The sequence below is a fragment of the Falco rusticolus genome, chromosome 8 (genome assembly GCF_015220075.1).
Source record: "Falco rusticolus isolate bFalRus1 chromosome 8, bFalRus1.pri, whole genome shotgun sequence".
NCBI classification, from domain to species: domain Eukaryota; kingdom Metazoa; phylum Chordata; class Aves; order Falconiformes; family Falconidae; genus Falco; species Falco rusticolus.
The window spans coordinates 20231354-20257994 of record NC_051194.1 but is presented as its reverse complement, the minus strand read 5'-3'; the positions used below and the strand labels follow the sequence as shown (position 1 = coordinate 20257994).

General features: G+C 58.0%; 1 protein-coding gene and 1 long non-coding RNA gene across 2 annotated transcripts; one reads left to right on the top strand and one right to left on the bottom strand.

The window, feature by feature from the left end:
• Positions 1 to 357: 357 nt before the first annotated feature.
• Positions 358 to 25028, top strand: LOC119152178. Its single transcript, XR_005105707.1, has 2 exons — positions 358 to 427; positions 22980 to 25028. It is a non-coding gene; the product is annotated as an uncharacterized LOC119152178 (long non-coding RNA).
• Positions 5303 to 11725, bottom strand: LOC119152177 (START domain-containing protein 10-like). The gene is made up of 6 exons (XM_037397067.1): positions 10973 to 11725; positions 7505 to 7652; positions 7283 to 7386; positions 7049 to 7166; positions 6707 to 6759; positions 5303 to 6379 (listed from the first exon to the last, which is right to left on the bottom strand). The coding sequence occupies exons 1-6, from the start codon at positions 11135 to 11137 to the stop codon at positions 6167 to 6169; spliced, it is 801 nt and encodes a 266-aa protein (XP_037252964.1). The 5' UTR covers positions 11138 to 11725; the 3' UTR covers positions 5303 to 6166.
• Positions 25029 to 26641: the final 1613 nt, after the last annotated feature.

The window sequence follows — 26641 nt, the reverse complement described above, 5'->3', positions numbered from 1 at the left end:
CCCAGCCCACGCCTCCCACTGCCGGTCCCTCCTCCAGGCCAACCCTCTGGTTCCCATCCCTGTCCCACCCTCCCGTCCTGCCCCTTCCCAGGCATCACCGTGCCCTGTGCTTGGCCCCTGGTCTGGCTGCCCTGTGTCCTGCCCCTCAGCCAGGCTCTGCCCTCTTTTGGGGGCTGCCCCCAACCTCCCCACTCACTCACTCACTCACTCACTCACTCACTCACTCACTCACTCACTCACTCACTCACGCGCCTTCTCTCACCTTCCTAGCCAGGGTCCTGCTCCTTGCCACGAGCCCTCGGACGTGCATTGCCATGGGGGGAACCAGGTCCCTGAGGCTCACACTCCAAGGCTGCACTGCAGAGGGAGATGTTTGAAGTTCTTGGGTGCATTCGGCTCCACCTGCTGTTTCTGCTTCCGGCTGCAGGTAAGAGGAGATATTCACTATATCCACCGTGGCTTGGGACTGAGCAGGGTGCAGGTGCTGGGAAGGTGTTGCCAAATTGGAGAAAACAGGTTAAAATGTTCATGCTAATGAGGGAACTTGGAAGGGCTGGTACTGGGGCTGGTTGGATGAAATGTCTGGAACACAGAAGCCTCCCCTGTGCTGTAGGGATGCTGGGGATAGAGCACACCCCCCCACACTCCCCCCTGCTGGTACCCCATGAAGAGGGTGATGTGGAGTGAGCTGAGGGGCAGGATGGATGGCAGTGTGGTCTGGGGTGGCAGGGGGATATTGGGAGGGTTTCTCTCCTGCCAAGAGCCTGTACATTCACTACCAGATGACCAGGCTGCCTTTAATGCAATGCTTTTTGCAAGAGCCCCGGGGGAGCTGGCAGTTAGTCCGGCTCTGCTGTTACCGAACCTTGCACATGGAGTCTGTCCAAGGCTGATATCTCACAACACCCTTCAGCCCTTCCCCACGCCTGGTGGCAAGACTGATAACTGCTCCCTGCCCTGTGAGGGTCCAGCTCTCTGGGGACCCCCTTGCTTCAATCCACGCTTGTCCTTCCCTGCCCCAGTGATGCCCCCAAAAGTCTTTGCTGGGGGCTGGGAGTGGCAGGAGCCCCTGGTGTGGAAGGGCCGCCCCATACAAGTGTTTGTGCGTGCAGCTAGGTGCAGAAAGGCAGCTTCTCCTTTATCACACTTTGCGCCTGCAAAGCAGAAGCAGAAATCGGCATGAGCCCAGCATCAGTTTTGCCTTCCTCCCCCTTCCCTGCCAGCTGCTTCGGCAGGGAGTGACACATCCCTGGGACTGGGGATGGCATGGGTTGCCCCATGGACCACCCTGTGGGTGAGTTTTGGAGACAGGGTGCACAGGGACCCTCAGGATGTGCAGGGACCCTCTGGCTCTGCACCACAGACTGTGCCATCCTGCTGGGCTTCTGCCTCTTAGGGGAAGCTGTTTGGCTAAATATAAGCACTGCTGCTCACAAGATGGTTGCTGAGGTCTGTGGTGTGAGTGGCTGGAGGGGCAGGACAAAGGGTGCTGGTAATGCTGGTTGCAGCCAGCATGCCATTGTTTCCATCCTGCCATGCTGGAGGCATTAGCACCGGTGAAGCAGACTCCTGTGTGGGGCCAGATCTTGGCTCACCACTGTTTGGCACCCTGCAGCACCTCTATAGAGCCCTCATACTCTGCTGCTGGGAGTGGTGCTCCTCCCTGTGTGCTGGGAGGGCAGAGATGGGCTGCTGGGGAGGGAAACTTTGTCCGAGGGTGGAAGGGACAACCTGGGACATCCCCAGAGTGGCAAGTTGCAGTCCCATCTGATGGTCCAGCATGATTAAGAGCAGGGCCCAGTCCCCACAACCCACATCCTGATGGCTGCTGACAGGCCAGTTCAGTGCAGCAAAACTTCTCCCCTGGTCCCTTCTACCTCCACAGTCACTTAAGTGTCAGGACTGGAGCTTGGTTCCCCTGGCAGGGGGGAAACCCCTGCTCAAGCACCTCTGCTGAGCCCCAGCACCCGGCTGCCTGCAGAGACTGTCCCTTCTCAGGGCTCAGCCAGGAGGACAGCCCAAGCTGGGTCATCCCCCAGCCATGGGACCATCTTGGAGACAGACAGCTGGCACAGGGCTGTGTCAGGGGGAAGCAGGGCACAGCAGAGTGCTGGGGCACTGGCAGCCATTACATGAATGCTGCGGCTGGGTTGTTTGCTGAAGGCTTCATATTAGCCCACTTTCTACAGCACAGGTTTCAAAGCCTCTGTTTGATCTCTGGTGTCTACTAACCTCTGATGCAATCCATATTTAGATGCTAGCCTCCTTGGGCAGAGACAGAGAGCTCTGCCATATCTACGGGTTTGCACAGCAGGAAGCTCTTGCCTGCTCCCTGGAAAAGGCAGATGGGCAGAATCATAAAACACCCCTTAGGCTGGAGGATTTGGCTTCAAGAAGATGCTGGCAAGGGCTAGATGAAATGAAGATCAAAGTAAAGGTTGGATCCTTCCAGCACATTGGCCTGTTAGTCCTTCCCCTTTCTGGGAAGCATGACACTGTGCCTCAAGGTCCATGTGTCCAGCTGTCTGCCCATCCATCCATCCATCCATCCATCCATTCTTCCCTTCATCCCTCCATTCATTTTCCCCTCTCTCCCTCCCTCCCTCCCTCCCTCCCTTGCTCCCTCCCTCCCTCCCTCCCTTCCTCCCTCTACCCACTCTTTCTTCCCTCCCTTGCTCCCTCCCTTCCTTCTTCCATCTATCTGTCTGTCTATCTATCTATCCATCTCTCTATCCATCCATCCATCCATCCCTAGCCATCACCCTTTGCTGCTCTCTGGGGCAGCCTTTGCTCTATCTTCAGCCCCACCCATGCTGGATTGTGCTGGGGGACGTGTGCAGTGATGGTGGGAGCACCTCTTGGGATCAGGACAGAGTGAGGGACACTCAGGCCTCATACTAAGAGGGCAAATGTCACATTGGACAGCTGGAAATGTGGGGTTGGGACCAAGCCCAGAGGGTTGTCTTGGGCTTGGCAGAGAGCTGAGCCCCTGGCAGGGCTTGGTGGAGGAGTGTGGAGCAGGAAGGTAGAGGCTGTTGGGCTTTGAATCCTGCTGGACCTCTCCAGGCAAGAGCTCTGATGGTGGCCATTCCATGAGATAAGATAGACTGCTGGGGAGCTCCCTGTTGGGCTCAGGTTCCCAGTGTGGGTGGTGGGGGTGAGAGCTGCCCAGGGCCTATCCATGAGTTTAGGGATGCAAAGCATGAGATGCCAGGGATGGAATCACATCCCCCTCCATCTGGGGCATGTTTGATACTGGGGGCACTGGAGTGGACTGTGGACCTCTGTGCGGCCAGGGTGGGGGGCCCATGCCACACTCCCTCTGCCCCCCATCCATCAGGGTACTGGCGGACATCACTGCCTCTGGGCTAATCTCCCGTCCAGCAGCAGCTTCCCGTTTCCTTTCCAATCTCTGCATTGTGGGGCGGCTCCTCTCTGCTCATGGCCAGGCAGGAAGAGCCATCCAGCTGGGCTCTTGTGTGGAGCTGCAGCCCCCATGTACGTGGCCATCACCCCTGGGCTGTCGCCACCTGCTCCCCCAGCATCCCGGTGAGGGCACTGAGGGGGCTCCAGTCCCCCCATAGCCTGTCTGCTGCCTCCCTTAACTCAGGCGCTTGGGTATGCCAGTGCATGGCTCCCTTCCTGTTTGTGCCACAGGAAACCCAGCAGTGGCACATCATTCACTAAGAAATCACGATGTTGGGGCTCCTGGCACCCACAGGGTCCGAGGCAGCCCACCTCTCCAGCTGCACAGGTTTCACCCTGCTCCCCAGCCAGGGTGATGCTGGGGGCCAGGAGCTCTGCTACAGCCCAGTGCTGGATGCGGACCAGTGTCCCTGCTGCCCCAGTGGCCCTAATCTTCTACTTGATGCCACTGCCATCCTGGCCATTTTGGGCAGCATCCTGGGCTGAGATGTCACCAACCCTGGCACAGTTTTCCCTGGGGCTGGCTGGGGAGTGGGGACTCCCTGCCGGCTCTTGGTGCTCAGGCAGCAGCAGCTCCTCACACCTACTTAGGGCTGGCTAAAAATAGCCCCACAGCAGCCTGGCTGCTGCAGAGAAACATCCAGGGAATGAGGAGAGATGGGGCTGCTTTCTGCAGCACTGGGGCCGTGTGGGGTGGTCTTCACCCCAGCACCCTGCGGGCTCAGGGTGCCAGTGACCTCTGTACTCATCAGGGCAGCACCCGGGGGTGTTTCTCGCCTTTGCTCTGGCCACAGTTCCCTGCTCAGCTCTATCACCATTATTGCAAAGTGTTATTGGGGCAGTTTGGGGCTGGGACGTGTCTTCACAGGTAAAATCCTCCCTGCTGCTGTGCCCTCAGTCTGCTGAGGTGGTGGGAGTGGCGCAGGGCAGGGAGAGACTGCTCCCCTTGCCGTGAGCCCCGTGCACTGTGAGGGGGAGGCTGCACATCTCCTGCCCTTGGGTTTTCCACATTTTCCCTGTGAAGGTGCTTCTTGCCCCTGTTCTGCTTGTACAGCCAGCCCAGCTGCAAACCGTGGGAGCTGTCTGCCCAATGGCCAGGACCTCCTCTTGCCTCCCCAGCACTCTCTGCAGTAAGACATGTGCATTTGATGTCTCCATGGAGCAGCACAGGGAACATACGTGACCTAACAGGGTAGCTAAAGGGGGACAGTGAGCATCTGCACCTGGGATGCTGGGGTCAGCATCTGGACAAACCAGGGAGAAACACAAGATGTTGGGGAAGCCAGCATAGTGCAACAGCACTTGCAGCTCGGTTTGGGGTTTGGGGTGACCAGGGGGTGTGAGGCTGGGTGGGTCAGAGGGTCCCCAAAAGCCACGGTGGTGGGTGGCTCTGGGCAGGCTGCAAGCCCTGAGCGGCTGCCAGAGGGCTGTGCCCCCCCCGCACTGCCGAGGCAGGGCTCTGCTGTGAGGGCAGCTGCCACATCCCGGCCATGTCCACTAGTCTTTACCTTGCTGGGACAGGTCTGGAGCTGAGCACCATGGCACTGTCAGCAGTGACGGCCCTGTTTGCATTGGCCTTGCACAGATCAGGCTTAAAGCCATCTGGGGCAGGAGCCCAGCAGCTGCAGGCAGTCTTGGAGCCTGGCAGTGGATAGAAAAATGCAACATTTGTCAGTGTATTCCCCCAGCAGTGGCTGTCTAGACTAACTTCCCATTGTCTGGTGGAAGCTGCCCTGGTCCCATGCACGCTCACCCACATGTGCGTGGGTGTGTAGAGCCCAGCATCCGCTTCTCCTGCTCCACCACTGGCCACCTCGCTCCCTGCTGAGGGTCACCCCTAGGTGCTGGGACAGCGTGGCTGGACTGGCCCTCCTGTCCAAGCCAGGACCTAGTGCCTGGACAGCCTCAGGGTGGGTGCAGTGCCAGCGTCCTCCCCATCCCATGCTGAAGCTCTCTCGCACACACACCAATCCCTTTATTATTGTGCCAGAAACCACAGCAGCAGCAAACACTGAGTGAGTGGGAACAGAGGCTGCCCGAGACCCCACTGCGAGGAAAATCCCACCCCACCTCCCAAACACCACCTGGGTAAGGGGTCCCCAGAGCCAGCTGGGCTACAGCCACCCTGCAGAAGTGAGCCTGATGCCCAGGAGAGGACCTGGGAGGGCTCCCTGAGTTGTGGGGGGGTGTCACACAAAGCCTGGTGGGGGGCTTGGTGGGCTGGAGTGGGTCCAGCCTGATTGCGGGGCTGGCAGAGCTGGACCTCAAGCCAGAGAGGGTCAGTTCTGTGCTCCTGCAAAGCATGGGCAGGACCCGTACAGACTCCCCACTTCTGGCCATTTGAGGGACACCCCTAGAAGGTCTTACAGTGGCAAAGGGATATCCTGGTACCTGGAAAGCTCCTACTCAGCACATCAAGGGTTCCCCCTCTTTTGACTTGCCCAGCCTCTCCCTGGGGCACCCGCTCCCACTGCCAGCTCTACCTCCTGCACAGGGACATCTCCATGGGCCACCATTGGTGCAAGGGGGGACCAAGGTGCCTGTCCTCCCTCTTCCCACCACCCGTGCTGCAGGTTCCCATGGGACAGTATCCTGCTGCCTGGGTAGGGAGGTCTATGGTGAAGGAGTTGGAGAGCAGACATGACTATTTGGGCTCAGGGGGCAAAATTCCTGCCTGTGCCCCCTGGCTGCTAAGCCTTGGTCATGAGGGGGAGCCTGGTGAGAGGGCTGTGGTGAGGGCTCAGGCCTCGTGGTCACTGGTGCTCAGGTGGTCCTCGGACAGCCCCGTCTCATCGATGTTCTCCAGCGAGTCAGCGTGCTGCACTGAGAGCTCGGCCAGGCTGACACTGGGCAGCGTGTTCTGCTCTGGGTACACCCAGGGCTTGTATCCTGGGTTGTGCTTGTGTTTCCACTCCGGGTACTTCAGCCCAGCCTTGTAGATCTTCTTCATCGCCTGTGGGCAGAGTGGGTCCAGGCCGTCATGGTGCCCCAAGTCCCCAGGGGGGATGGAGCCACTCTGGTCTGTAGGCATAGCTCCCAGCTCCCGCGATGCTAGCTTTTTGGGGGGTCCTGGGAGGGGATGGGATGGGTGCCTGGCTCAGACCACACAGCCCCACCAGCATGCCCAGGACACACCCTGCAAGCCCTGGGTCACCCAGTACCTGTCCTGAGAGCCCTGGGTCAGCCAGCACCCATCCTGCCCCTACCTAGGGGGCTAGCTCAGGGCACCTCATGCCTGATGCATCTATGCATCCCACCACTGGCCACACACCCTGCTTACCTTTGGTGCCACAAACTGGGAAACGCGGTTCACCACCCACTTTGGCAGCGATCCTGCAAAAGCCCAGAGCCCTGTCACTCAGCTGATCTGGGCCAGCCCCAGAGGAGGCACCATGAGCCTGCAGCACCCCATGCCAGACTGACACCTCCCCCCCCAGGGCTGCTGGAACCTGCCACATGCTGTGGCCTTGGAGGGAACACCCTTCTTCCCTGGGTTGTCCTTACTTCCCAGTGCCCTTTGGGCCCCTGGATGATAGAGACCCATGGTGGGTGAGCTCTCGGGGTATAATGGGACCCATCCCCCAGGAGGCATGCTGTACCCTCCCATCCTGCTGCCACTCACCGCGAGGGTCCACCTGGGTGAGATAATAGAGGATGCAGGCACTGGCACCATTTGCCTTGATCAGGTAACCTGTCTGCAGGGACACGGCCCTCACAAAATCCTTCCGGGGTGGGTATTTCTGCAGAAAGATGCCGTGGACCTCAGAGCCTGCCCCATACGCTCCCCAGCCCTGCCTGTGCTGTTGGCCCATGGGGCCAGCCCCCCTGGCAGGGCTGGGGCTGGCTGGGGTCTCACCGGGTGCTTGACGCTGTAGTTGATGATCATGTAGTCATTGCCCAGGGGCAGCCAGGAGCGCAGGGTGACGAAATCCCGGTTCTTCAGGGGGCTTGGGCATTTCCCTGCAGACAGACCCTGTTACACCCCAACCCATTGCCCCCACAGCCCCACACCCATGCACGGGGCTGTGGGGTCAGTGAGGGGAACCCTGGGTGTCCCCAGGGGCTGGGGGCTGCTCACAGGAGTAGTATCCCACATCGGCGTTAACAGTCAGGCGCCCGATGTCATAGGTCTCGATCATGTTCGAGTCCCATTTCTTGCGGTAGTGGGTGTCGTGCAGCACATCGTAGAGCGTCTCGGCAGGGACATCCTTGCAGGAGATGCGAGTCTGTGGGGAGACGGGCAGTCGGGCAGGGGGGCAGCACCCACCCACTGAGCACGGAGCTGTGCCTATCTGGGGACAAGGACTTTAGGCTGTTCCTGCATGCGCTGGCTTGCCCCTGTGCTGCTACAAAGCTACGTGTGCTGTGGAGGATGCTCTGCACACATGGCGCAGGGCACACTGCTGCTTCAGGACAGCCCAGGCAGAGCCACTGGCCCCACTGCCAGCGTGCAGCACAGTGCAGAGGCAGGAGGGCAGCAGGGGCAGAAGGACTCTCTGCCCTCAAATGGAGCTGTCTCGTGGTCCAGGCTCTGGTGCCTGGGTTCCCTGAGTCCAACCCTGTCCCCTCACCCCGTGTTCCTGCAGGGCAAGCAAAGGGATGCTCCTGCCCTGGCACAATGGTGTCAGGTGTGGGGTCCAGACCAGGAAGGTTGGCCGGCCCCAGGCTGTAACTGGAGCCATGGAGCTGCCCAGCCGCACTGGCAAGTGCATTATTGATGAAGCCAGCTGCCCCCCTCCACTCAATGCCGGGAGGAAGGAGATGTCATCTGCTCCTCGTTAGAGGCCTTGCATCTTTGATGAGATGTTCAGCAGTGCCATGTAATTGGAGATGGCCCTCTGAACGTTGCAGGTCCCATCAATCTCGGGCAAGCTTTTCCCGATGGCCTGCGTGATGGTTTCTGCCTGGTGTGCTGGACTCATGCCCAGGACAGGCTTGGAGATGTGTTGGACTCCTTGGGGCACTGTGGAGGAGAGTGTGGAAGCACCCATCCCCTTCCTCCTGTTCCCCCCTCCCCAGCCACCCCCTCCCAGCTGGGTCTGGTGCTGCTGCTGCTGCAGGGTGAAGGGTGCTTCCAGCCAGAGGTGGAGCTCATGGTCCTCCTGGGCTTCTGGAACCTGTGTTTTATCACAGCGGCACCATCTCAGGCTTGCCCACTAGAGCCTGTCCCTCCAGCCATGGATGAGCAGCGGCTATGCAACAGCTGCACCAGGTGCAGCAGGTGGCCAGCTGGGATGGAGAAAACAGACAGCCCAAACCCAGATCATCCACAGTGAATTCAGGTGAAAAAAACCCAAAGCTCCAGCTGCTCAGGGACTCACCAGGTTACGCCTGAACTAATGGAAAGACTGGGGCTCTTCTGACCCCCAAGCTCCAGCCTGTGCAGCTCAGCTCTCCCTCACAGACTGGGTGGCATCCTCCATCCCACATTTCAGAAAGGATCCCTGGGCAGTGCTAACCCCTGCACCATGTGCAGACCCTCTTCTGAGCAGGGAAAAGCTACATTAAGGAGGTATTAATTGCAATGAACCAGGCTGGGCAATGGTGTTCAGACCTCCCTGCTCCTGCCTGGGGTCCTCTTTCTGTGCAGGGCTTGGTGGTGGCAAAAGGGGATGTAACTGTATCCCCTCTGCTGTGCTGTGCTTGTCTGAATTTGGCTGGACTTCATGAGGCTTCTGCCAGCCTGTCCCTCCAGCCTGTCCAGGTCACGATGAGCAGCATTCTTGTCTCCAGCACTTCAAATGCTCTCCATGCTTCAGTGCTACCTGCACTCTCACTGAGAGGAAAATCGATCCCATCATCCCAGTAACAGGGTGGGACTGGGCAACTAGCCACCATCTGGATCCTGTACTGCTGACCACCATGCTATGAGCTACTCTCATCAACCACTTCTCCAGTCCAGATCTCACCAATGTGGTGACAAAGACACTATGGGAAACCTTGTCAAAAGCTCTACCAAATCTGAGGTACAGGGTTTTCACTGCTCTCCTCATACCCACACAGCCAGTCCTCTCATTGCAGGAGGCAAGCAGGCTGGTCAAGCATTATTTGTCCTTGGTAGTCCCTACTGCTGTTACCACTGCCCTTGTCCTTTAGGACATGGCTTCCAAAAGGATGTTCTCCATCACCGTCCCAGGGATGTTGGTGACACAGCAGCCCATAGCGCCCTGCAGCATCCTTCTTGCCCTTCTGGAAGATGGATGTGACGTTTACTTCTTCCTAGTTACCAGGGACCTCCTGCAGTCACCAAGACTTTTCAAAGAGATGTTGGCCAGACCCCTCTGCACCCCTGGGTGTGTCCTGCCTGGTCCTGCATACTTGTGCATGCCAAGTGCCTTAAGTGCTCCTTGATCCTAGCCCAGAAGCTCTTCCCTGGCTTATGGTGTCAAGGTGGTATGTATTGCAGATACACCTCTGCAGAGAGTGCCACTCCTCCTCCTCCTCACCTTGGCCCTGAAGGGCCTTCATCCAAGGCAGCATTGCAATCATGTGCCCAGCTCCTTGTTGTGCCTCCTTAGCTGCATGCGCTGGTGTGCAAGCAGCTGAGACGGGCTGTCAGTTACTCTGTGTTCAGAAGAGCAGTGCAAGAGCCTCCTCCAGCTATACCATACCCCATTCCCCTACTCACCACCTCCCCATGCCTTCCCTCCTCTTCAGGCTGTATTAACCCTTCCCTGACACTCCTAGTTGAAAGCTTTCTTTATCAGGTTGGCTGTCCCGTAGGTAAGATGCTCTGGCCCTACTTGCCTAGCAGGATCCCATCCCTGCCTGGCAGTCCTGATCCTCAGTTGCCAGAAAAGCCAAAGCCCTGCCCGTGATACTGGCCATGGAGCCAAGCACTGGCCTTCAGGATGTTCCCACACAGGGCTCCCCTGCCCTGTTCTCCCAGCACCCTGTAACCACTCTTGATGTACTCAGGGTCACCTGGCAGTGTCACTGGTGCCATGTAGATGAGTAGCAATGTGGAACAACCTGAGGGATGGTTGAACCTCGCTAGTCCCTCTGCAGCATCCCAGATCTGGCCACTGGCAAGCAATAAACCTCCCGACATGGGGGCTTTTAAACTCTCTGAGATGCTCATCCAGTGCAGGATGTGAGGTGACGTGCTCCAGAATGGCATGGCTAGGGGAGAGGCACCAGGGAGGCATCCCGCCAGCCAGTTGCATGCCAGGGGCTCCTGACAAGGCCATCTCCATAACGTAATCGATCCTAGGGCCTTCCTGCCTGGGTCTGGATCAAGGGCAGCTGCAATGTGAACCCACACGCGTACACACACGGCAGGATGCTGCAGTGGGCATCCCAGCAGGTTGAGAGGCTAAAGCCATGGGGCAGGCAGTGAGAGCCTGCAGAGCAGCTTGCCAGCTGGGGAAGCACCTCTGGGTAACTAACCCTGCCAGCCCTGGCATTCCAGGCAGAAGCACCCCCAGGCAGGCTGTACCAGGGTGCACAGGATGGGCCAGCACCCCAGGGACCCTCAGGGAGCAGCCTGGCATGCAGCTGAGGTAGGAAAGGGCTGGTGGTCCCGCAGCTGCAGGCATCTGCTTACCTTGATTTTCTGCACGGTGCAGCTTTCCTCCTGCCCCTGACTCCACACGGTCACGCCAGCCTTGTTATACCGACAGTGCCAGCCTTCCAGGCTCTCGCACTGATCCCTGAAGGAGCTGAAGTCGGAGTCATCTGGGATATAAACCATGTCCCCTCCTCTGGACATGGGGCTGAGCTGCTGGACCCAGGGCACAGGCACTGGCTGCAGGCAGGCTCCTGCCTTGCCTCCTGGGAAACCTGGCTCTGCCCTTGAGCTGTGCCTTGCTGGGTCCCTGCTGCAGCTCACATCATCCTCCGCGCCCTCAGCCCGTGCCCCGCGAGTGGGCACTGGCTGCCCAAGGCACACCGGGATGGGCAGGGACCTGAGCCACCCCGGCCACGCTGCACGGCACAGAGCAGCGGGGAGGAAGGCTCCTTCCCTGCAGTTACTATCGCAGCTGCTGGCGGCTCAGATGTCTTCCCCGGCCGGCTAACCGGGATCGCATTTCTCTCCGCCTGGCTGTCAGCTCCTCTATTATTCAGCAGGTAGCAGCATGCAGGTAGCTTGGCTTTCAGGGTAGAGCTGCCCCTGGCTCCCCAAGCCCCCCGGCCCTGCTGGCCCTGCTCCCCCCTCGCTGGCACGCTGGCAATCTCTGTGCCTGACTTTGCAGCACCAGCTCGCTGGCGGGATCAGCTGATCACCTGCCAGGAGCAGCAGCCAGGCCTCCCAGCAGCGCGGCAGAGGCGATGGGCTCAGCATCGGCAGGGTGTGGGTCAGCACAGATCTTGGCATGCCAGGGATGGGGCCACGGTCCAGTGCACAGGACCTTGGCTGTCAAGGTGTCCTGGATCTGTGGGGTGGGCTCCTGGTGTGGGGAAGGGAAAGAATTTGCAGGTGGGGAGGTTGCCCCTCACTGGACTTGCAGGATCCTGGTGATGCTGGTGTGGGAAGGGACTCCTGGGGGTCTCTAGCCCATCCTCCCACTTGGAGCAGAAAGACCACCAGCAAATGTCACCCATGGCTTTACCCAGCTGTGTCTTGAAGTATGGACTTGCCCCACCTCCCTGGTGGCATGTCGCACAGCTACACTAGCTCCCCAGGAAAAAACCAAACAAAAACCCCTACCATCCAACCTGAAGTTGCAATTAATGTCTGCTGTCCTTTGTTATATCTCATGCCCTAGTAAGAGAGATTGGCTCTGTCACCTTTGCATCTGTCCTCCAGGTAGCTGCATGATGCTGGTAGATCCCAACTCACCCTTCTTGTAGTCCCAGGTCCCAGCCCTGCCAGTAGCATCTACTGGTCCCTCTCCAGCTCCTCCACTTCTCCCTGAACTGGGGGGCCAATCTGGGCACAACACCCTGCTGGAGATTCCCTGGTGTTGTGCAGAGGGGACAACTCCTTCTCTCAGGCTGCTAACTACACTCCTCATGTCGCCCAGGATGCAGCTTGCCCCATTTGTTCAGCCTCTTGTCCAGGACCTTGTCCCAGGTCCTTTTTGCTGGGACCCTGCTGAGTCCTTTGGTCCCTAGCCTGGGTGAAATCTGGGGTTATCTGGCCCATCTTGTTGATGTCCACAGGTTTCTGTTGACCCAAATTGTGAGTTTCCTGGGGTCCACTTGTACTGAGGCTCCACTATTTGCTGCACACCCATTGGCGCTAGTTTAGCCTCACCTGCAAGGCAACGGTACACTTGCCTCTTCAACTGACCCTCTGATGAGGATGGGGAACATGGCCCCAGTACTGACCCTGGGGTACCCTGCTTGAGACCAGCTGCCAGCTGGGCATCAAGGGATGGGCAAAAACTCATGGAAGGGACAGCAGGGAGAAAGATGGAGAGCTGCAGCTGCTCACGAAGTCTTGCCTGGCAAGGAATGCTACCTGCCACTGCCTGCAGCTGCTCATGCTGTAGCATGGTGGGCTGAGCAGCTGCCCTCCATGCATGCCAGCTCATCATAGGGCTGCACGTTTCACAGCTTGGGCTGCTCTGGGTGCCGTGGTTGTCTGCCCCTGAGGCAGAGCTGCCAAGCGCCATGCTTCGTTAAAGAGCTGCCGCAGTGGGCAGGGAGTGGCAGATCTCAAGTTGGGGACGGTGCAGAGGAAAGTCCTTGGGATGACCTTGGGGCTGCACAGCAGGGAGCAAGCCAGGCCAGACAGATTTATGGTCTAGAGCTGTCTAATGCCATTGCTGTAGTGTCCCATGGGGTGCACAGGACCGTGTGTATGTGAGCATGTGCACCCCTGTGTGTCCACACGCAAGCATTGGCAATCACCCCAGTCCCTGCAAGAGCCAGACACGGCCTGGAAAGTCAGTGCATGGATGCATGGGGAAAAGTAGGACCCAAGCCTGGGGGCTTTGCAGCTCCAAAGTGTGTCCATGGGGTTAAAGAAGGGAGGACACTGCAGTCCTGGGGATGAAGGAGCTCCAACTGGCTGCAAGGGAAGGAGCAGAATGCTTAGCCAGCATCACTGAAGCGGGAACTAGCCCTGCTTGGCCACGTTTCTCGCTGTACCTGATTAATGGGAGAATTGGTTGGGCAGGCTGGAAACTTGAATGGAAGTGCTTTCTTCTCTTCTGCATCAGCCCTTGGGGTCAGTGTTGAAGCTAGATGACAGTGCAGCCACCCAAGAGCTTGCTGGTCACCATCACATGTCCCATGCAAGGCACAGCTGAGCTGAGATGCATTCCTCTGACCCACTTGCCCTTGCTCAGGGCTCATAACAACCTCATTTACCACTGCCCACTCATTTACCACTCTAAGGTCTGGGTGATGCCGCTGGGACTCTGCACACCCCAAGGTAGAGAGATGAAGGTGACTGTAGCGGATATAAATCCAGACATTAATGTGACCTTGTCTCTGTCACATCTTGTTTTACTTCTCTTTATGAACATTGACTATCAAATGTCCTATGGCTGGAGCCACCCTGAGTTTCCAGCCAGGCAGTGGCTGTCTCAGGAACAATTTTGTGGTGTGTCCCCATGGTATGACAGCCCCATTCTTCCCATCCTCTATGGAGGAAGTGTCAGCAGGGAGGGAGGAAATAAGGGATGCTTCTCTGGAGGCATCAGAGCTACCACCCTAGCAAGACCTGAACCTGAGGAAGATGGACTTGATAGGCTCATTTTGCACAAGTATCTGTTAGCAGGGAGCTGGCTGGGCTCTGGGCGTATCCCTGTTGCATGGTTCCTTCCAGGCCCTACTGTCAGGGCTGGCTGAACCTGCACCCTGGGTTTAGTAGTGTCACACCACTGCCCTGCAGCATCCAGTAGCTGGCAGTGGCTCATTACACCCGGGTTAGTTGGATACTGGCTTTCCTTGGCTATGGGACACTGGCAGCTTGTGGTGGCCCCATAGCTGGCATGGAGTTACATTCCCTAGGCTGACAGTATAGCTGTGCTCCATGTCGGTGCCATTCTAAGTGAGAAATGCAACATCAGGAGACAGGTTTGCCCTTCACAAGGTTGTCCCATCTCTGGGATGCTCTTCTAGGGTGCTGCAGAGATGGGTCCATCTGCTGGGAGCATGCAGGGTCCTGCTCTTGGCCACATTTTGTCACTGTGCATGGGCAGTGGGGGATGACACAGAGGACCGTCACATCAGCATCCCCTGGGATCCCTGCATCCCCCACAGCCACCAGCTTCATGAGCAGGGGCCTCTCCAGAGCCTGGTGGGGCCAGGGCATGCAGGGGTCCTGCTTAGGGTATGGTGAGGAAGACTCAGCTCCCTGTCCCAGCTGTGTCTGAACAAGGACTTTCTGGTCCTTTCCTCTTCCTTTCATTCTTCAGAGCAAATTTCTAAACTCTCCAAGTGTCTTTACAGAGTCTAGAGCTGGCATGTGAGATTGACATGCTGGGAGTGGGGTTGCAGGGCTTTGCATGTGAGTGTTCACAGCTCTGTTAACGAGCTTGGATGCCTCAGCAGGATGAGCTTTCAGCTCCTCCAGAGCTGGAGAAGAGCATCCAATCCCCTCTGTAGAGACCACTCCTGCTCCTGTGAGAATCAGCTTTGAAAGCCTTTACAAATTGAAATGAAAAATGGTTTTCTTACAGAAAATAGTTCTGCTTTGGCTTTATGTGAGCCACAGAGCTGGCTCCCTTCAGATTCTTGTTGCACCAGGGTTTATCTCCTGGGGAATGAACAAGAGAGAGAGAGGAGGAAAAGCTAAAGATAGGCTGAGAGTTTCCCAGCCTGGAAAAACCCAACTGGAGCAGTTATGAAGGATTACAGCTGCCACATGTCATTAGGAGATCGTGGCTGTGAGGTGCAGATTGTCCCAGGATGGGAGCAGGAAGGTATTAAGCCCTGAGAAACATCAGGTCACGCTAGCTCTGGCTAGGCTGCCTCTCCTTTGAGGGACACAGGGAGAAGCAACAAAGCCAGGGAAGAGCAAGAGCCTGACCCAGGAATGGTGCAAGGCTGAATAAAACACCCTGGGGCTGCAGGGAGCCTCAAGGGGCCCTGGTGAGACCCCAAGCCCCAGGGCTGCAGGGACCCATGGGTGCCTGGAGAGACCCCAGAGCCTTGGGGATGCAGGCCCCCTTGCCATGTGCCCATCCGACCCAACCAAGTTAAAACCCAACTTCAGGTCCCTCGGGCACGGCCACACCATTCCCTGCAGGACAATGTCCCCCGCATGGGTGACACCCCCAGTCCAGGGCCACCGCACCCAGGGACCCTGCTCCGGGCTGTGCCTCTCGCCCGGCGTGTGCAGTCTGGTGCTCGCCCACTGGGTGTCACGCGTGCTCCACGGACGACAGCGACAGCCACACGGCCCGGGCGACGGCGGGGGGGAGAAGCCGAGGGATAGGGTGAGGAGCCGTGCCGTGCCAGCGGACGTGAGATGTCCCCCAGCAAAACGCCGATGCCACCAGCTCGCCCACGGAGCCGGAGGTGATGGCTGGGGCTGCTTCTGACCCGGGTTCCCCATGCCAGTGCCAGGTGGGTGCAGGTGGGTGCTGGCTGCTGGCTGCTCACCTGTCTGCTCCCCCCCCCCCCCCCCCCCCCCTCCTCCAGGGGGGCATCGGGGGAGGCTTCACAATCCCCTTCCCCCTGCTGCTCTGAGCTGGTTTTGGCACCCCAGGAGCCGCCCAGTCTTGCCAGGTCAAACCTGAGGGTTTGAGTGATTTGCACTTCAGTTTCAGGCTCTTGGGACACTTGGTATTACTAGACCCAGTTAAAGGTACCCAGGGCAGTGGGCACGCTAGGGGCACACTCCTCCCAGTGCCAAGGAACACAGAGACACCCCCGGGCCCCCCTCCCCTGCCGTCAGTTTTTCTGTGAAGCAGAGAATGGGATGAAGGCCCAGAAACTTTCCTCTTCTGCCTTGATCCAGCCCTGCACTGCCATTGCATCCTTCCAGCTCCTGGCAGGGTCTGAACAGCCAAGCCCATCCACAGTGGCCTCCCCAGCCACCCCGAGACCTCCCAGAGAGGGGGACAGGGCAGGGGCAGCACTGGCACCCTGCACCTGGGGACCACCAGCTCCTGTATGTTTTAGTACAGACCTTTTTGTGCTACTTTGGAAGATTCTGGTGTCAGGGAAAGGTGTGTGTTTTGGGGCTTGCACACAGCAGCTCCTTGGAGGCTGGGATCCAGCACGGCTGGGGTATCCAGCCCTGCCGGGTCCCTTCTCTGTCCCCTGTGCAGGGACACAGTCTCATCTCTGGCATCATTTCCCAGGGTGATGGGGAGTGGGGGAGCACCATCTCCCTCTGGGAAAGGCAGGTCAGGGGGTTCAGAGCATCCGTGCTGGCAAAGCCAGGTGGCACCAATGACAAAGCATGAGAAGGTGGTGGGGAGGCTGCCAGGAACATTCCCAGGGGCTGGCACAGCAAACAGCGACATGGAAAAGTGGGTGTTCCCTGCTCACCCTGCCATGAGTTTTGGCTTCAGCTCTGCCCTCAGGAGACCCGGTGGAGGACGATGCATGGGGTGTGCTCCCTGGGGCACAGAGGCCAGGGTGGTACATCCCACAGCATATTTGTCCCATTGAAGATGGGTCAGAAGGTCCCTTGGGTGATGTGACTCCATATATCTTCTGCATACCTCTCTGCCGCTCCTCTGTGTCCTCCTACAACTGGGGTCATCATGCCAGAATGGGGTCCTGCCCCAGGATGCTCCTCCAGCTACCTGCATCCCACATATCGCAGTGATACACAGCACAGAAATGGCCACGCACTGCATGTGTGATGCAGTGATATAAGGCAAGTGCATGCGTGGATGCAGCTGTGGAGTAGTGACGTGCTTATGGGATCCTGCTACATGCATGGACATCCAGCAGGTGCCGGTGACTCCTCCATCCAACTGGTGGCACAGAAGCTGTCGCTAACACAGACGACACAACAATGACATGTCTGGACATGCATGTCAGCCGCCCACATGTGCCCAACTCACCAGCCCACACGTGGCAGTGCACACATGGCGGTACATGCAGCTGGCAAGACATGCACTCACAGCTCAGCAGTGCACGAGCTGGCGGCCCAGGGCAGCCCAGAGGCACTGAGCACCCATGCACCCACGCACGTACACGTGCAGACACACACAGAGTGGTGTGCAAGCATGCTCTATGTGTGTGCAGACCCACGTATGCAAACTGCAGCTGCTTTAGCATGTACCTGGATGCTCCTCAAGGACCTGTCCTTAAGCCCCCCACTCCTCTCTCCTAAGCCTCTTTGTTGCATCCTGTTCCCCCTCTTGGCTCCTATCACTGTCCCTGTAGCCTGGCTGCATGTTTCTTCTTCCTCAGCTCTCCCACTGCCCTACACTGCTCATTTTAGCTTAACTGTTCAGGGGACAGCCACCCTTGTGTCACCCTTGCCTTGTTTGCTCTGGAGCATCCTTCCCTGCCTGCGCTGCCTGCTGCCAGCCCAGGACCCTGCGCCAGCCCCCAGCTGCCCAGACTCCTCCTCTGCTCCACCACGCTTTTCCCAGCCTGGCAGAGAGGGCTGTGGTGCTCGCAGCCCCACAGCCACCAGGCCAGGGCTTGTTTGCACAGTGCCCCAGCTGGGCATCAGGATGATTTAAAAGGACTGTGAAAAATGTAGTTATTTTTCCCCCTTTCAACTGCAAGTCAATACTTGGGGAAGGATGTTTAATTATCTTCGTCACCCTCCTAAATCTCTTTATGAGAGGGTTTGGCTGCAAATCTCCACATCATTTCATAGTTATTGGCTAGTGCAGGGCACAAGCAGCACGGTAAATTAGCCGATCACATCAGGATGGGTCGTGTGTCCCCCCCATGCTGCCCACTCTGCACGTGGACGATCCCCCTCTACCCTGGGGCTGTGCCACAGTGGGTAGCAGCAGGGAAGCCCCCTGCTAACTCGGGGGTTAGGGCTGGTGTGTCCCCTCAGGCATTGGCACCACCTGATCACCATGGCCCAGCACATGCCCCATCCCTGGGGGCCTGGTTGCAGCAGGTAATGCCACAGGTTGGCAGCTCCTGTGGTGTCCAGGACCAGGCAGGATCCAGAGGACATGGGACAACCAGGACCACCCCAGGATGACCTCCTGCACCATGAGGTGCATGTTACCCCCAGCACAGCCTTGGTGCACCCCCTTCCGGATGCCCTCCCCAGCCCTGGGGACACACTCCCTGGAGATGGGGCTGTGGTTACCAGGTGCCCAGCACCCCCACGGCTAGGAAGGTCCCCTGGGGTGACCCACTATCACCTCTGGCTGAGGGATGGACCAGGATGGGGCTGAGACATCTGCACACCAAAGATGCTGGGTCCCCCCAACTGCTCTGAACCCCCCAAACTCCCCAGCCCTCCACCTCATACCTCCTCTAAGGCAGACAGGAAAGCGGATGGGTGTGCTGAGATCCAGTGCACTGCTGCTGCTGTCCCTGGGGCAGGAGATACCCAGCCTGCAGGTGCAGCGCTGGGTGGCTGTGGGCCAGCAAAGGCGCAGGATGGAGAGCAGGCACAGCTGTGCTCCCCAACCCCTCTTCTGCTGGGGGACACAGAAAGTGTTTTGCAGCCCCCCACCCAGCAGCATCCCTGGCAGGCAGCACCCACTGTGCCCTAAGCCTCCCCTTCTCATGCAAAGCCAGCAGAGCCAAGGCTGGGCTGGAGGCCTGAGATACGCCAGAACAAAATGCCACCTTCCCGATAATGCCTTTTATTGGACTAGGTGACACGCAGGCTTTAGGGGATAGCAGGAGAATCCTCTTGGCTCATCCGCAGAAAGGATTTCCACAGCCCTCCCGGCGGCTTGTCAGCGCTCGGCTGCAAGTCCCTGAAGAGTTATTACCTCCAGACGCACGGCTCTGTCTGCTGGGAGCTGAATGGCGTCCCTGCCCCCTGTTCACTGCTTAGAAAGATTACGCCGCCTTTGAATAAGCTCCGTGGAGCGCTGCTGCCGACGCATCAGACAGGAGCTAATCAGAAAATTAGCAGGGAAAGAAAACTTTGTGGCAGGAACTTATCTCTGGTGCGGATGCGTGCCGCTCCAACTGCCGCTGCTGCCACTGCTCCCTCGCCCAGCCCCATCCCTCACCCGGGCTTAAGCAAAACTTCCCTGTGATTGCAGTGACAAGACCTGCTTCCACTGCATGGGCTGAGGAGGTGGTACGCATGCACACACACACACACGTGTGCACTTTGACACGTAGATGCAGTGTGTGCAAACACACCTGCATGCATGTGCAGTCTTATACACACGTATAGCCATCTGTGGATGTTTGGCACAGACATTTCTGTACATGAATGCACAGTTACATGCATGGATGCTCATGCACAGGCATGCCTACACTCAGGTACATGTGTGCACACACATGCAGACATGCACATATATAAATATATATATATATGCATAATATATATATATATGCATATGTGCGCATGCATCCCTATGTACTCAGACACAGGATTACACACTTACATGTGCACTCACACATCTGCACTTGCAAGCATGGATCTGCACACACATGGGCACATGTCAACACACACACGTGTGCATATTGGTGCCTTGGGACCTCTCCCATTGCTAGCTGAGCAGTGAGTAGGGCACAGCTGCTGCACCGAGCCCACCTTGCACCACCGATGCCATGTCCTCTTGGGACAGAGGTGTGTCCCACTCCTGCCCTGCTGTGACATTAGTCTCCATGCTGTAGTGCCATCCTGGGGACAGCCCCCAGGTGCACTGCTGGACACCCTTGGGTGTTCATGCTGTCCTCTGCCAGGGGGAAGGGCGCGGGGTGGGGCTGCGATGGGCAGGGGCGCAGCGAGCTGTCCTAGGGGCAGGGAGCAGTGCCTGGGGGCGGTGTGCGGGGGTGATTAAAATGTTCTGTTTGTTTTATTTAAGCACAACTGTCAGAAAGAGTTACAGGGCACTGAGCTAGAAAATAGCATTTACAGAAACTGCCTGCTGATACCCTGAGCCCTGACCTTTGCAGACTTCATTAGTGCCATGCAGACGTGTGCATGCCCAGCCTGGGGGTCACACAGAGAGGGAGGGCAAGGACCTCCCCCAGCCCTGGCAGCCTGCTGTCAGTGCAGCCTCTCCATGGGACCCCAAATGCAGCCACGTCCCAGTGCAGGGGCTCTCTGTGGGATGCTGAGCCCCATGCCACTCAGCACTGTGGGAGAGTGGTGATGGTGGCACTGAGGGCAGGAGGACATGGCCATATGGCCAGCCCCTCCTTGCTGTGGTCAAGTTTTGGGAATGGCCAGTCCAGCCGTGGCAACAGTTGCTACGATTCCCTTTTCCCATTCCCTTTTCTGGACTCCAGCAACTTCCCATGGCAGCTCTGGGCTGCCGGGGATCTGTTTACAGGCAATTAAATCTCATTAATTGCACAGAAGCAGCAGAGGCCCCATGGCAATGTGTATGGGTGAGTCCCGCAGGGGAGGAAGCCAGACTCAGCTGTCCCTGGCACATCCAGGTTGGGGTGGGGGGCAAGGGGGGATCTGCACCCACCTAGGGTGATGCAGGGCAGGGTTGAGCTCAGCCCAGAGGGACATTGGAGCTGGCAGCAAAACCTGGGGGATGGAGGACGTACATGGGCATTGTGATGGGTCTCACCCACCCAGCAGCCCCATGCAGACATTAACCGGGGCACCGAGCGCTGCCAACACCAAACTGGGCATCAGAAAGGGAGTCAATTCCCCAGTCGCCCTCTCCCTCGGGGGTTGCCAGCCCCATCTTCCCGCCTACAGCCCAGTGCTTTGCTGTGGGGATGAAATCAGCTCTGCTTTCAGCAGGAGGGAGCTGAGTAGGGGCTCGCTCGAGGCGCTTGCCCACACGTGTCTGAGCAGAGCTGGCACAGGCAGGTGCTGAGCTGCTGCTGCTGAGCTGCCACGCCTCAGAAAAACAATAGCATTTGGTGGCAGGGGGAGAACAACCTTCTCCCGAAGGGATTGAAACGATGCTTTGATTGGGAACAGATGCAAGAGATAAGGGGGGGTGGGGAAGACAGGTAGCTGCACAGTTACGGCATGGGGCCAGCCACCAGCCTGCTTGCTGGTCCTTGCTGCAGGGAAGGGAAATTTCCTCAGAGGCAGCTGGTGCTTGGCTTTCCTCTGCCCTGTCGGCTCCAGGGCTGCCGGGACGCATGCTGGCCTGCCTGGGCAGGCTGTGGTGCTAGTGCTGGGCACGGCAGTGGGTAGAGGATGCACTGTTGCATGGGATGCGCCGTGCTGCAGGATGTGGGATGCTGGGTGCAGTCCTGGGGGTGCTGCTGTGGCAGAGTGTGGGTGGGGGATCCCGCATCCCTCTTGGGGTACAAGCTGTCCCCTGGCTAGGTGGGGATCACTGTCAGTAGGGATTCATGGGGAGGGTGCTCTGCCATACTGGGAGGAGCTGCAAACGTGGGACTTGTTCTGCCAGGGAGGATGGGGGGCTTCATGTGTGAGGCTGAGCCCTGTGCCCCATGTGCTGCTGCCTGTGCCCAGCTTGGCATCCTGCAGGATCAGCACAAGAAGTGCTGCGGGGAGCATGCTGTAGCCTCCTTCTCCTCTTCCTCTTCTTCCTCTTCCTCCAGCACTGGCAGCAGGGCCCAGCAAGACAAGCTGAGGCCAAGGGCACAGCTGAAAATGAAGACTAATCATCCTGCTGCTGAAATTCAGTGCCCCCTGCCCTCCTGCCCACACACAGGCTCGTGTGTGTGGGACTGGGTCCCAGGGTGCTGGCGGAGATGCTCAGGGGCGTGCTGCTGTCAGCAGGAGATGGAGAGTGGCTCAGCAGTGCCCGACCCCTGCCCCAGCTCCCCCTCCATCCCCTCTGGCTCTCACACTTGCCCGTGGGGTCGTGGCCTGCTGGCCTCCTTCTCTGCTTGGTAGAGGCTGGTGTGAGGAGGGGGAGGGTGCAGGAGGGGTGTGGAGCTGCCCACTGCTACGTCTGGGTTCAGATGGTTAAGAATGTCCTGCCACTTGAGTGGGGGAGAAAAGAGCACTCACCTGCCCTTTGGAGACCCCCAAATTCCCCTGGCAAGACCTGCAGAAGGTTGTCACTCACTTCCGAGGATGTACAAGCCTTTTTCCCCCTAAAAGCCAGCTCCCAAGGCTGGGACACAGCTGTGCCTCGATTTCCTGGGAAGGAATGCAGCACATTGGGAAGGGATGCAGAACTCACTCACCTTCCCTGCGAGGCTGTAGGCACCCACCCAGCCCCATGTGACCCCACTGCCCCACCATGCCTTGGCCCAGGGCTGGGCAAGACAGGGCTGATGTGGGGCCACTTGCTGGGAGACTTGGGACTCGGGCTGGGAGACAGCAGGAGCAGCCAGTGAACACTTAATGTGAGCCAGAGCATCAGGGAGCCTGGCACCCTGGCAGCTGGGAAGGGGTCCATCCTGCCTCTTGCCCCAGCTGGGTTCATGCCTGGGTGGCAGGCAGCACCAGCCACAGTGGAAGATGCTTGGACCATTTTAACCCTTTCCATGGCACCGCTGCCTCTGCTGCATGATTGCCACCGGGCTGGGTCTCCGCGCCCCCCGCCAGCCGCAGAAGATCCAGCGGGAGGCAATCAGCAGGCGCACACTGCGGAGCGGCGCTTTTCTTCTCTAATCTTCTTATTTCATTTTAGCATTTACAATACACCCAGCCGGTAATCCTGACATCAAACACGCCACGCGCACTTTCAAGCTGCACCGACGTCAGGCTGCGCGAGTGCTGGCAGGAGCTGGCAGCTCCGACGTCTTGAGATAACACACAGAAGAAAGACAAGGAAAGCTGCTCTGCCAGTGCGATGCGCAGGCACTGGGTGCTGTGTCCTTCAGAGCCTTTCCCTAGGGGCCACCCACCCCGTCAGGGTGCCCTGGGTACAGGACCCACGAAGTGCCTCAGCTGGCATGACTGGGCTGAGGTGGGTGCCCATGCTGTTCAGGGCAGATTTCATCTCTTGTGAGAGACTGGAGTCAAAGTCATCCAAGCTTGCAGCCCAGGGGGAAGAGGCAGAGCTGGGTGACCCCACTGGTACCTGCTTGGCCACTTTCCTCCTCCCGGAGCTGTCACACCTCTGGGGCAATTGCAGTACCAGAATATGCTGGAGGCTCTTCCTAGCCTTCACCTCACCAGAGCATCCTTCAGTGACCAGACACGGCAGTTGGACCTTGGCTGGGGTACCTGGGGAACCCATCCCCGCAGGAATATGCTCCCTCCCCAGTGGAAGGGCAGGCAGGGGGAAGCTGCATGCTTTGGGTCTGGGGGACAGTGTCTGATACCCGCTATCCACTGGCACCACCAGCAAAGGGGCTGTGCCATGGCGCCGTGCCCCACATGGGGCTGCACCAGCGCTGACTGCAGAAACCCAAGGACCGGGCAGCTGGTGATGCTCACGAGTCCCTTTCTCTGCTACCCTGTCACTGGCTTTTCTCCTCTGCTGGACACCAGCTGCTGGGACAGAAATTTAGGTGACAAATGCTGCCAGTGAATTATTTCCCTCCCCTAACCAGGTGCAATGCAACACCCGTGGTGAGACAGATCCAGCAGTGTTTGCTGAGTCCCCTGAAGTGGCTTTTCTTCCTCAGCCTGGTGTCCAGTACTGAGTTTCCAGCTGCTGGGAAATTTCTGGAGTTTTCTTGGAGCTGAAAAGCTCAGCAGGCCTGGATTGGGGAGAGGGGGATGAAGGGCAGACAGAAGCAGAAAAGCCTGAGAAATTGTTCAATCCACCCTCAGGGCCTGGTGAGGATGGGACAGCTGCCCATCACCCTCTCATGGGTGGTTTCAGAGAGCACCCTGAGGCTCAGCAAGGCTTCTCCATGGCAGAGAATGTGCCACGTGCCCTGTGCCCAGGTGGTGCCCTGCACCCATGCATCTTTACCATCCTCTTCCTCAGCCAATGCAGGTGCAACGAGCCCAGCTAATGTGTGCTCTGCCTGGTGCTGGTGTGAGGAACAACAGCCTCTGGAGTAATTCAGTGGCTCATGTCCCAGTGCAAACCTCAGTCCCTGCCAGCCCCTTCCTCAGTGTGCCTGCATGGTGCCAGGCAGGCACTCACTGGGAGCAGCTGGTGGGGAGCACCCCCAAGGAATAGTCTCAGGTCTAATCCTTGTCTCGATATTTGGGATTTAATCAGCACTGAAGTAAGTAGCTTTTTTTTTTTTTTTTCTAAGGCAGAGAAGGGCTTTGACTCAACAGGAATTAATTTGCCTAATTAGCATCTTCAGAAATCGTCTCCCTCCTGCGCATGCCCCAGTGGGGGGATTTCAGGGCTTGAGGGCCCACTGCGAAGGCTGTGCCTGGTGGGGTGCTGCCCAGCATGCTGCCAGTACCCCCCTGTCTGCCTGGTCCAGAGAGCACTGCCCTGGTGCTCCTGCAGGATCCCACCCGGGATGCAGCTGTCGAGCATCAGCTGGATGCCCATGGCCACGGTGGCACCCACCAGCCCCATGCGGTGCCAAGGCTGGCCAGCCGTGGCAGGCACGGGTGGTGCAGGGCTGGGGGCTGGGGGGAGAGTGGGAGCAGGCGACTGACAGGGAAGATGAATGGTTTTAATCACACCGCTTACAGGGCACCATCTGAAGTTTCGTGTAAGTTATGATAGCGACAGTTTGCACGAAAATTGTATTTCCAGGCTTCATTGACTGGCTTAATGAGAATCTTTACGTGTCAGATATTAAATTAAGAAATTAAAGAGCTGTTTCGGTGTGTATAGACTCCTTCCCTCGCACTGAGCTGCTTCTTCCAGATCAATCAGGAACGCGCCTCTAGAAAAGATGGGAGAAGCCTTTGATTTTCTGTCACCGGGGAAGTGAATCTAATACGCGTTGGCACCTAATTCATGTTTTATTAAAAGGCATGAGGTGGATGCTGCTGGCCTCCGCCTCTGCCCGCTGCCCTCTCTCTGCCTGTACCACTCCAGGAGGAGGGAACATCCCTGGCTCTGCCATCTTTGGGTCTCCGTGCTGCCTGGCCGTTATACTGTGTCCCAGATGCCAGCATCCCAGGGACTGGGGGATGGTGAGCATCGAGAGGGCGCAGGGTGCTGCATGCCTTGGCTGGTAGGTTTTGCACTGACTGCTAGCCAGAAAGTAAAGTTAATTTGGAAAAACCCATGTTGGAATCACTAGGTTGAAAAATATTGCTGCTCTACTGCATTGCATCCTGCATTGCATCCCTGCTTTCATTTCTGTACTGGCTGAGTTTGACCTGAATTCACTGATTGTTTTGGTCTTCCCTCAGATTTTGCTGGAATTGTGTACTTGGCCAACAACTCACCATCTGGTGGGGAACAGGGAAGATGTCATGGCCATGGGGAGGGACTTGAATGTCTGGAGGATGTGGAACGCGCCGTGGGCACTGGCAGGCTCTTGGGCATCGTGAGAAGTAGTCATGAATCAGAGCAAGATGGGGGCAGTGAATCACTTAACGCCATGCCACGGACACTGGAGATAAACACCTGGCACAGAGGTGCTAGAGGAGCAGGGACCCCAGGGATAAATGTCCCAGGGCAGGGGTAATCAGGGACACCACAGATGTATGCCACTGAGTGAGGGCATGCAGGGACACCAGGGATAAATGCCCCCATTCAGAAGTACCAGGGTCCCACCCAGGGACACTGGAGATAACCTCTGGGGCAGAGGCTTGCTGGGACGCTGAAGATAAGCTGGGGACATCAGTCAGCTCAGTGTGGTCAGGGAGGGAGTCCAGCTGGGATGTCTCCCTGTTTCCTGATTTACCTGCTCCCTGCAACATGTCACGGAGGAGCCTGGGACCACCTTGGCTCCTGCCACCATCCCAGGTGTCCCCAGGAGGGGGACAGGGCCATCCGGCTCTCTCTGGCTGGGTGGATGCTTGTGTGAGCTCCAAGCCCCAGCAGTAAGTATGACTGGATGGAGTCCTTCTGCCCATTTGCTCTCTGAGTCCTCTTGCCGCATCTCCACCTTTGAAGGAGAGGAGGGGAAGACATCGTTGTTGCAAACTGTCTGTCACAGCAAGAAGAATCACACCTCCAGGCCCCTGAACATGCCATCCATCTTCAGTTCCCCGTGCCAGCCCCAGCTTCTCCTTGTGCAGGGAAAGTTTGAGTAAACAGCTTAATTTGGCACTAATATGAGCAGAGACATCGTTTGCCGTGTCAACTATTGATTGCACCCTTACGGCCCCATCAGTCATTCAGGCTTTTTCATTTTTTGATATTACAATTGGAAGGGATAAACCTCCCAGCAGCCCTGGGCTGGGCTTGCCATGACCATCCCTGAGCCGCCACATGGCCAGGGACCCCACGTCCCCGCAGGAGACTGGTCC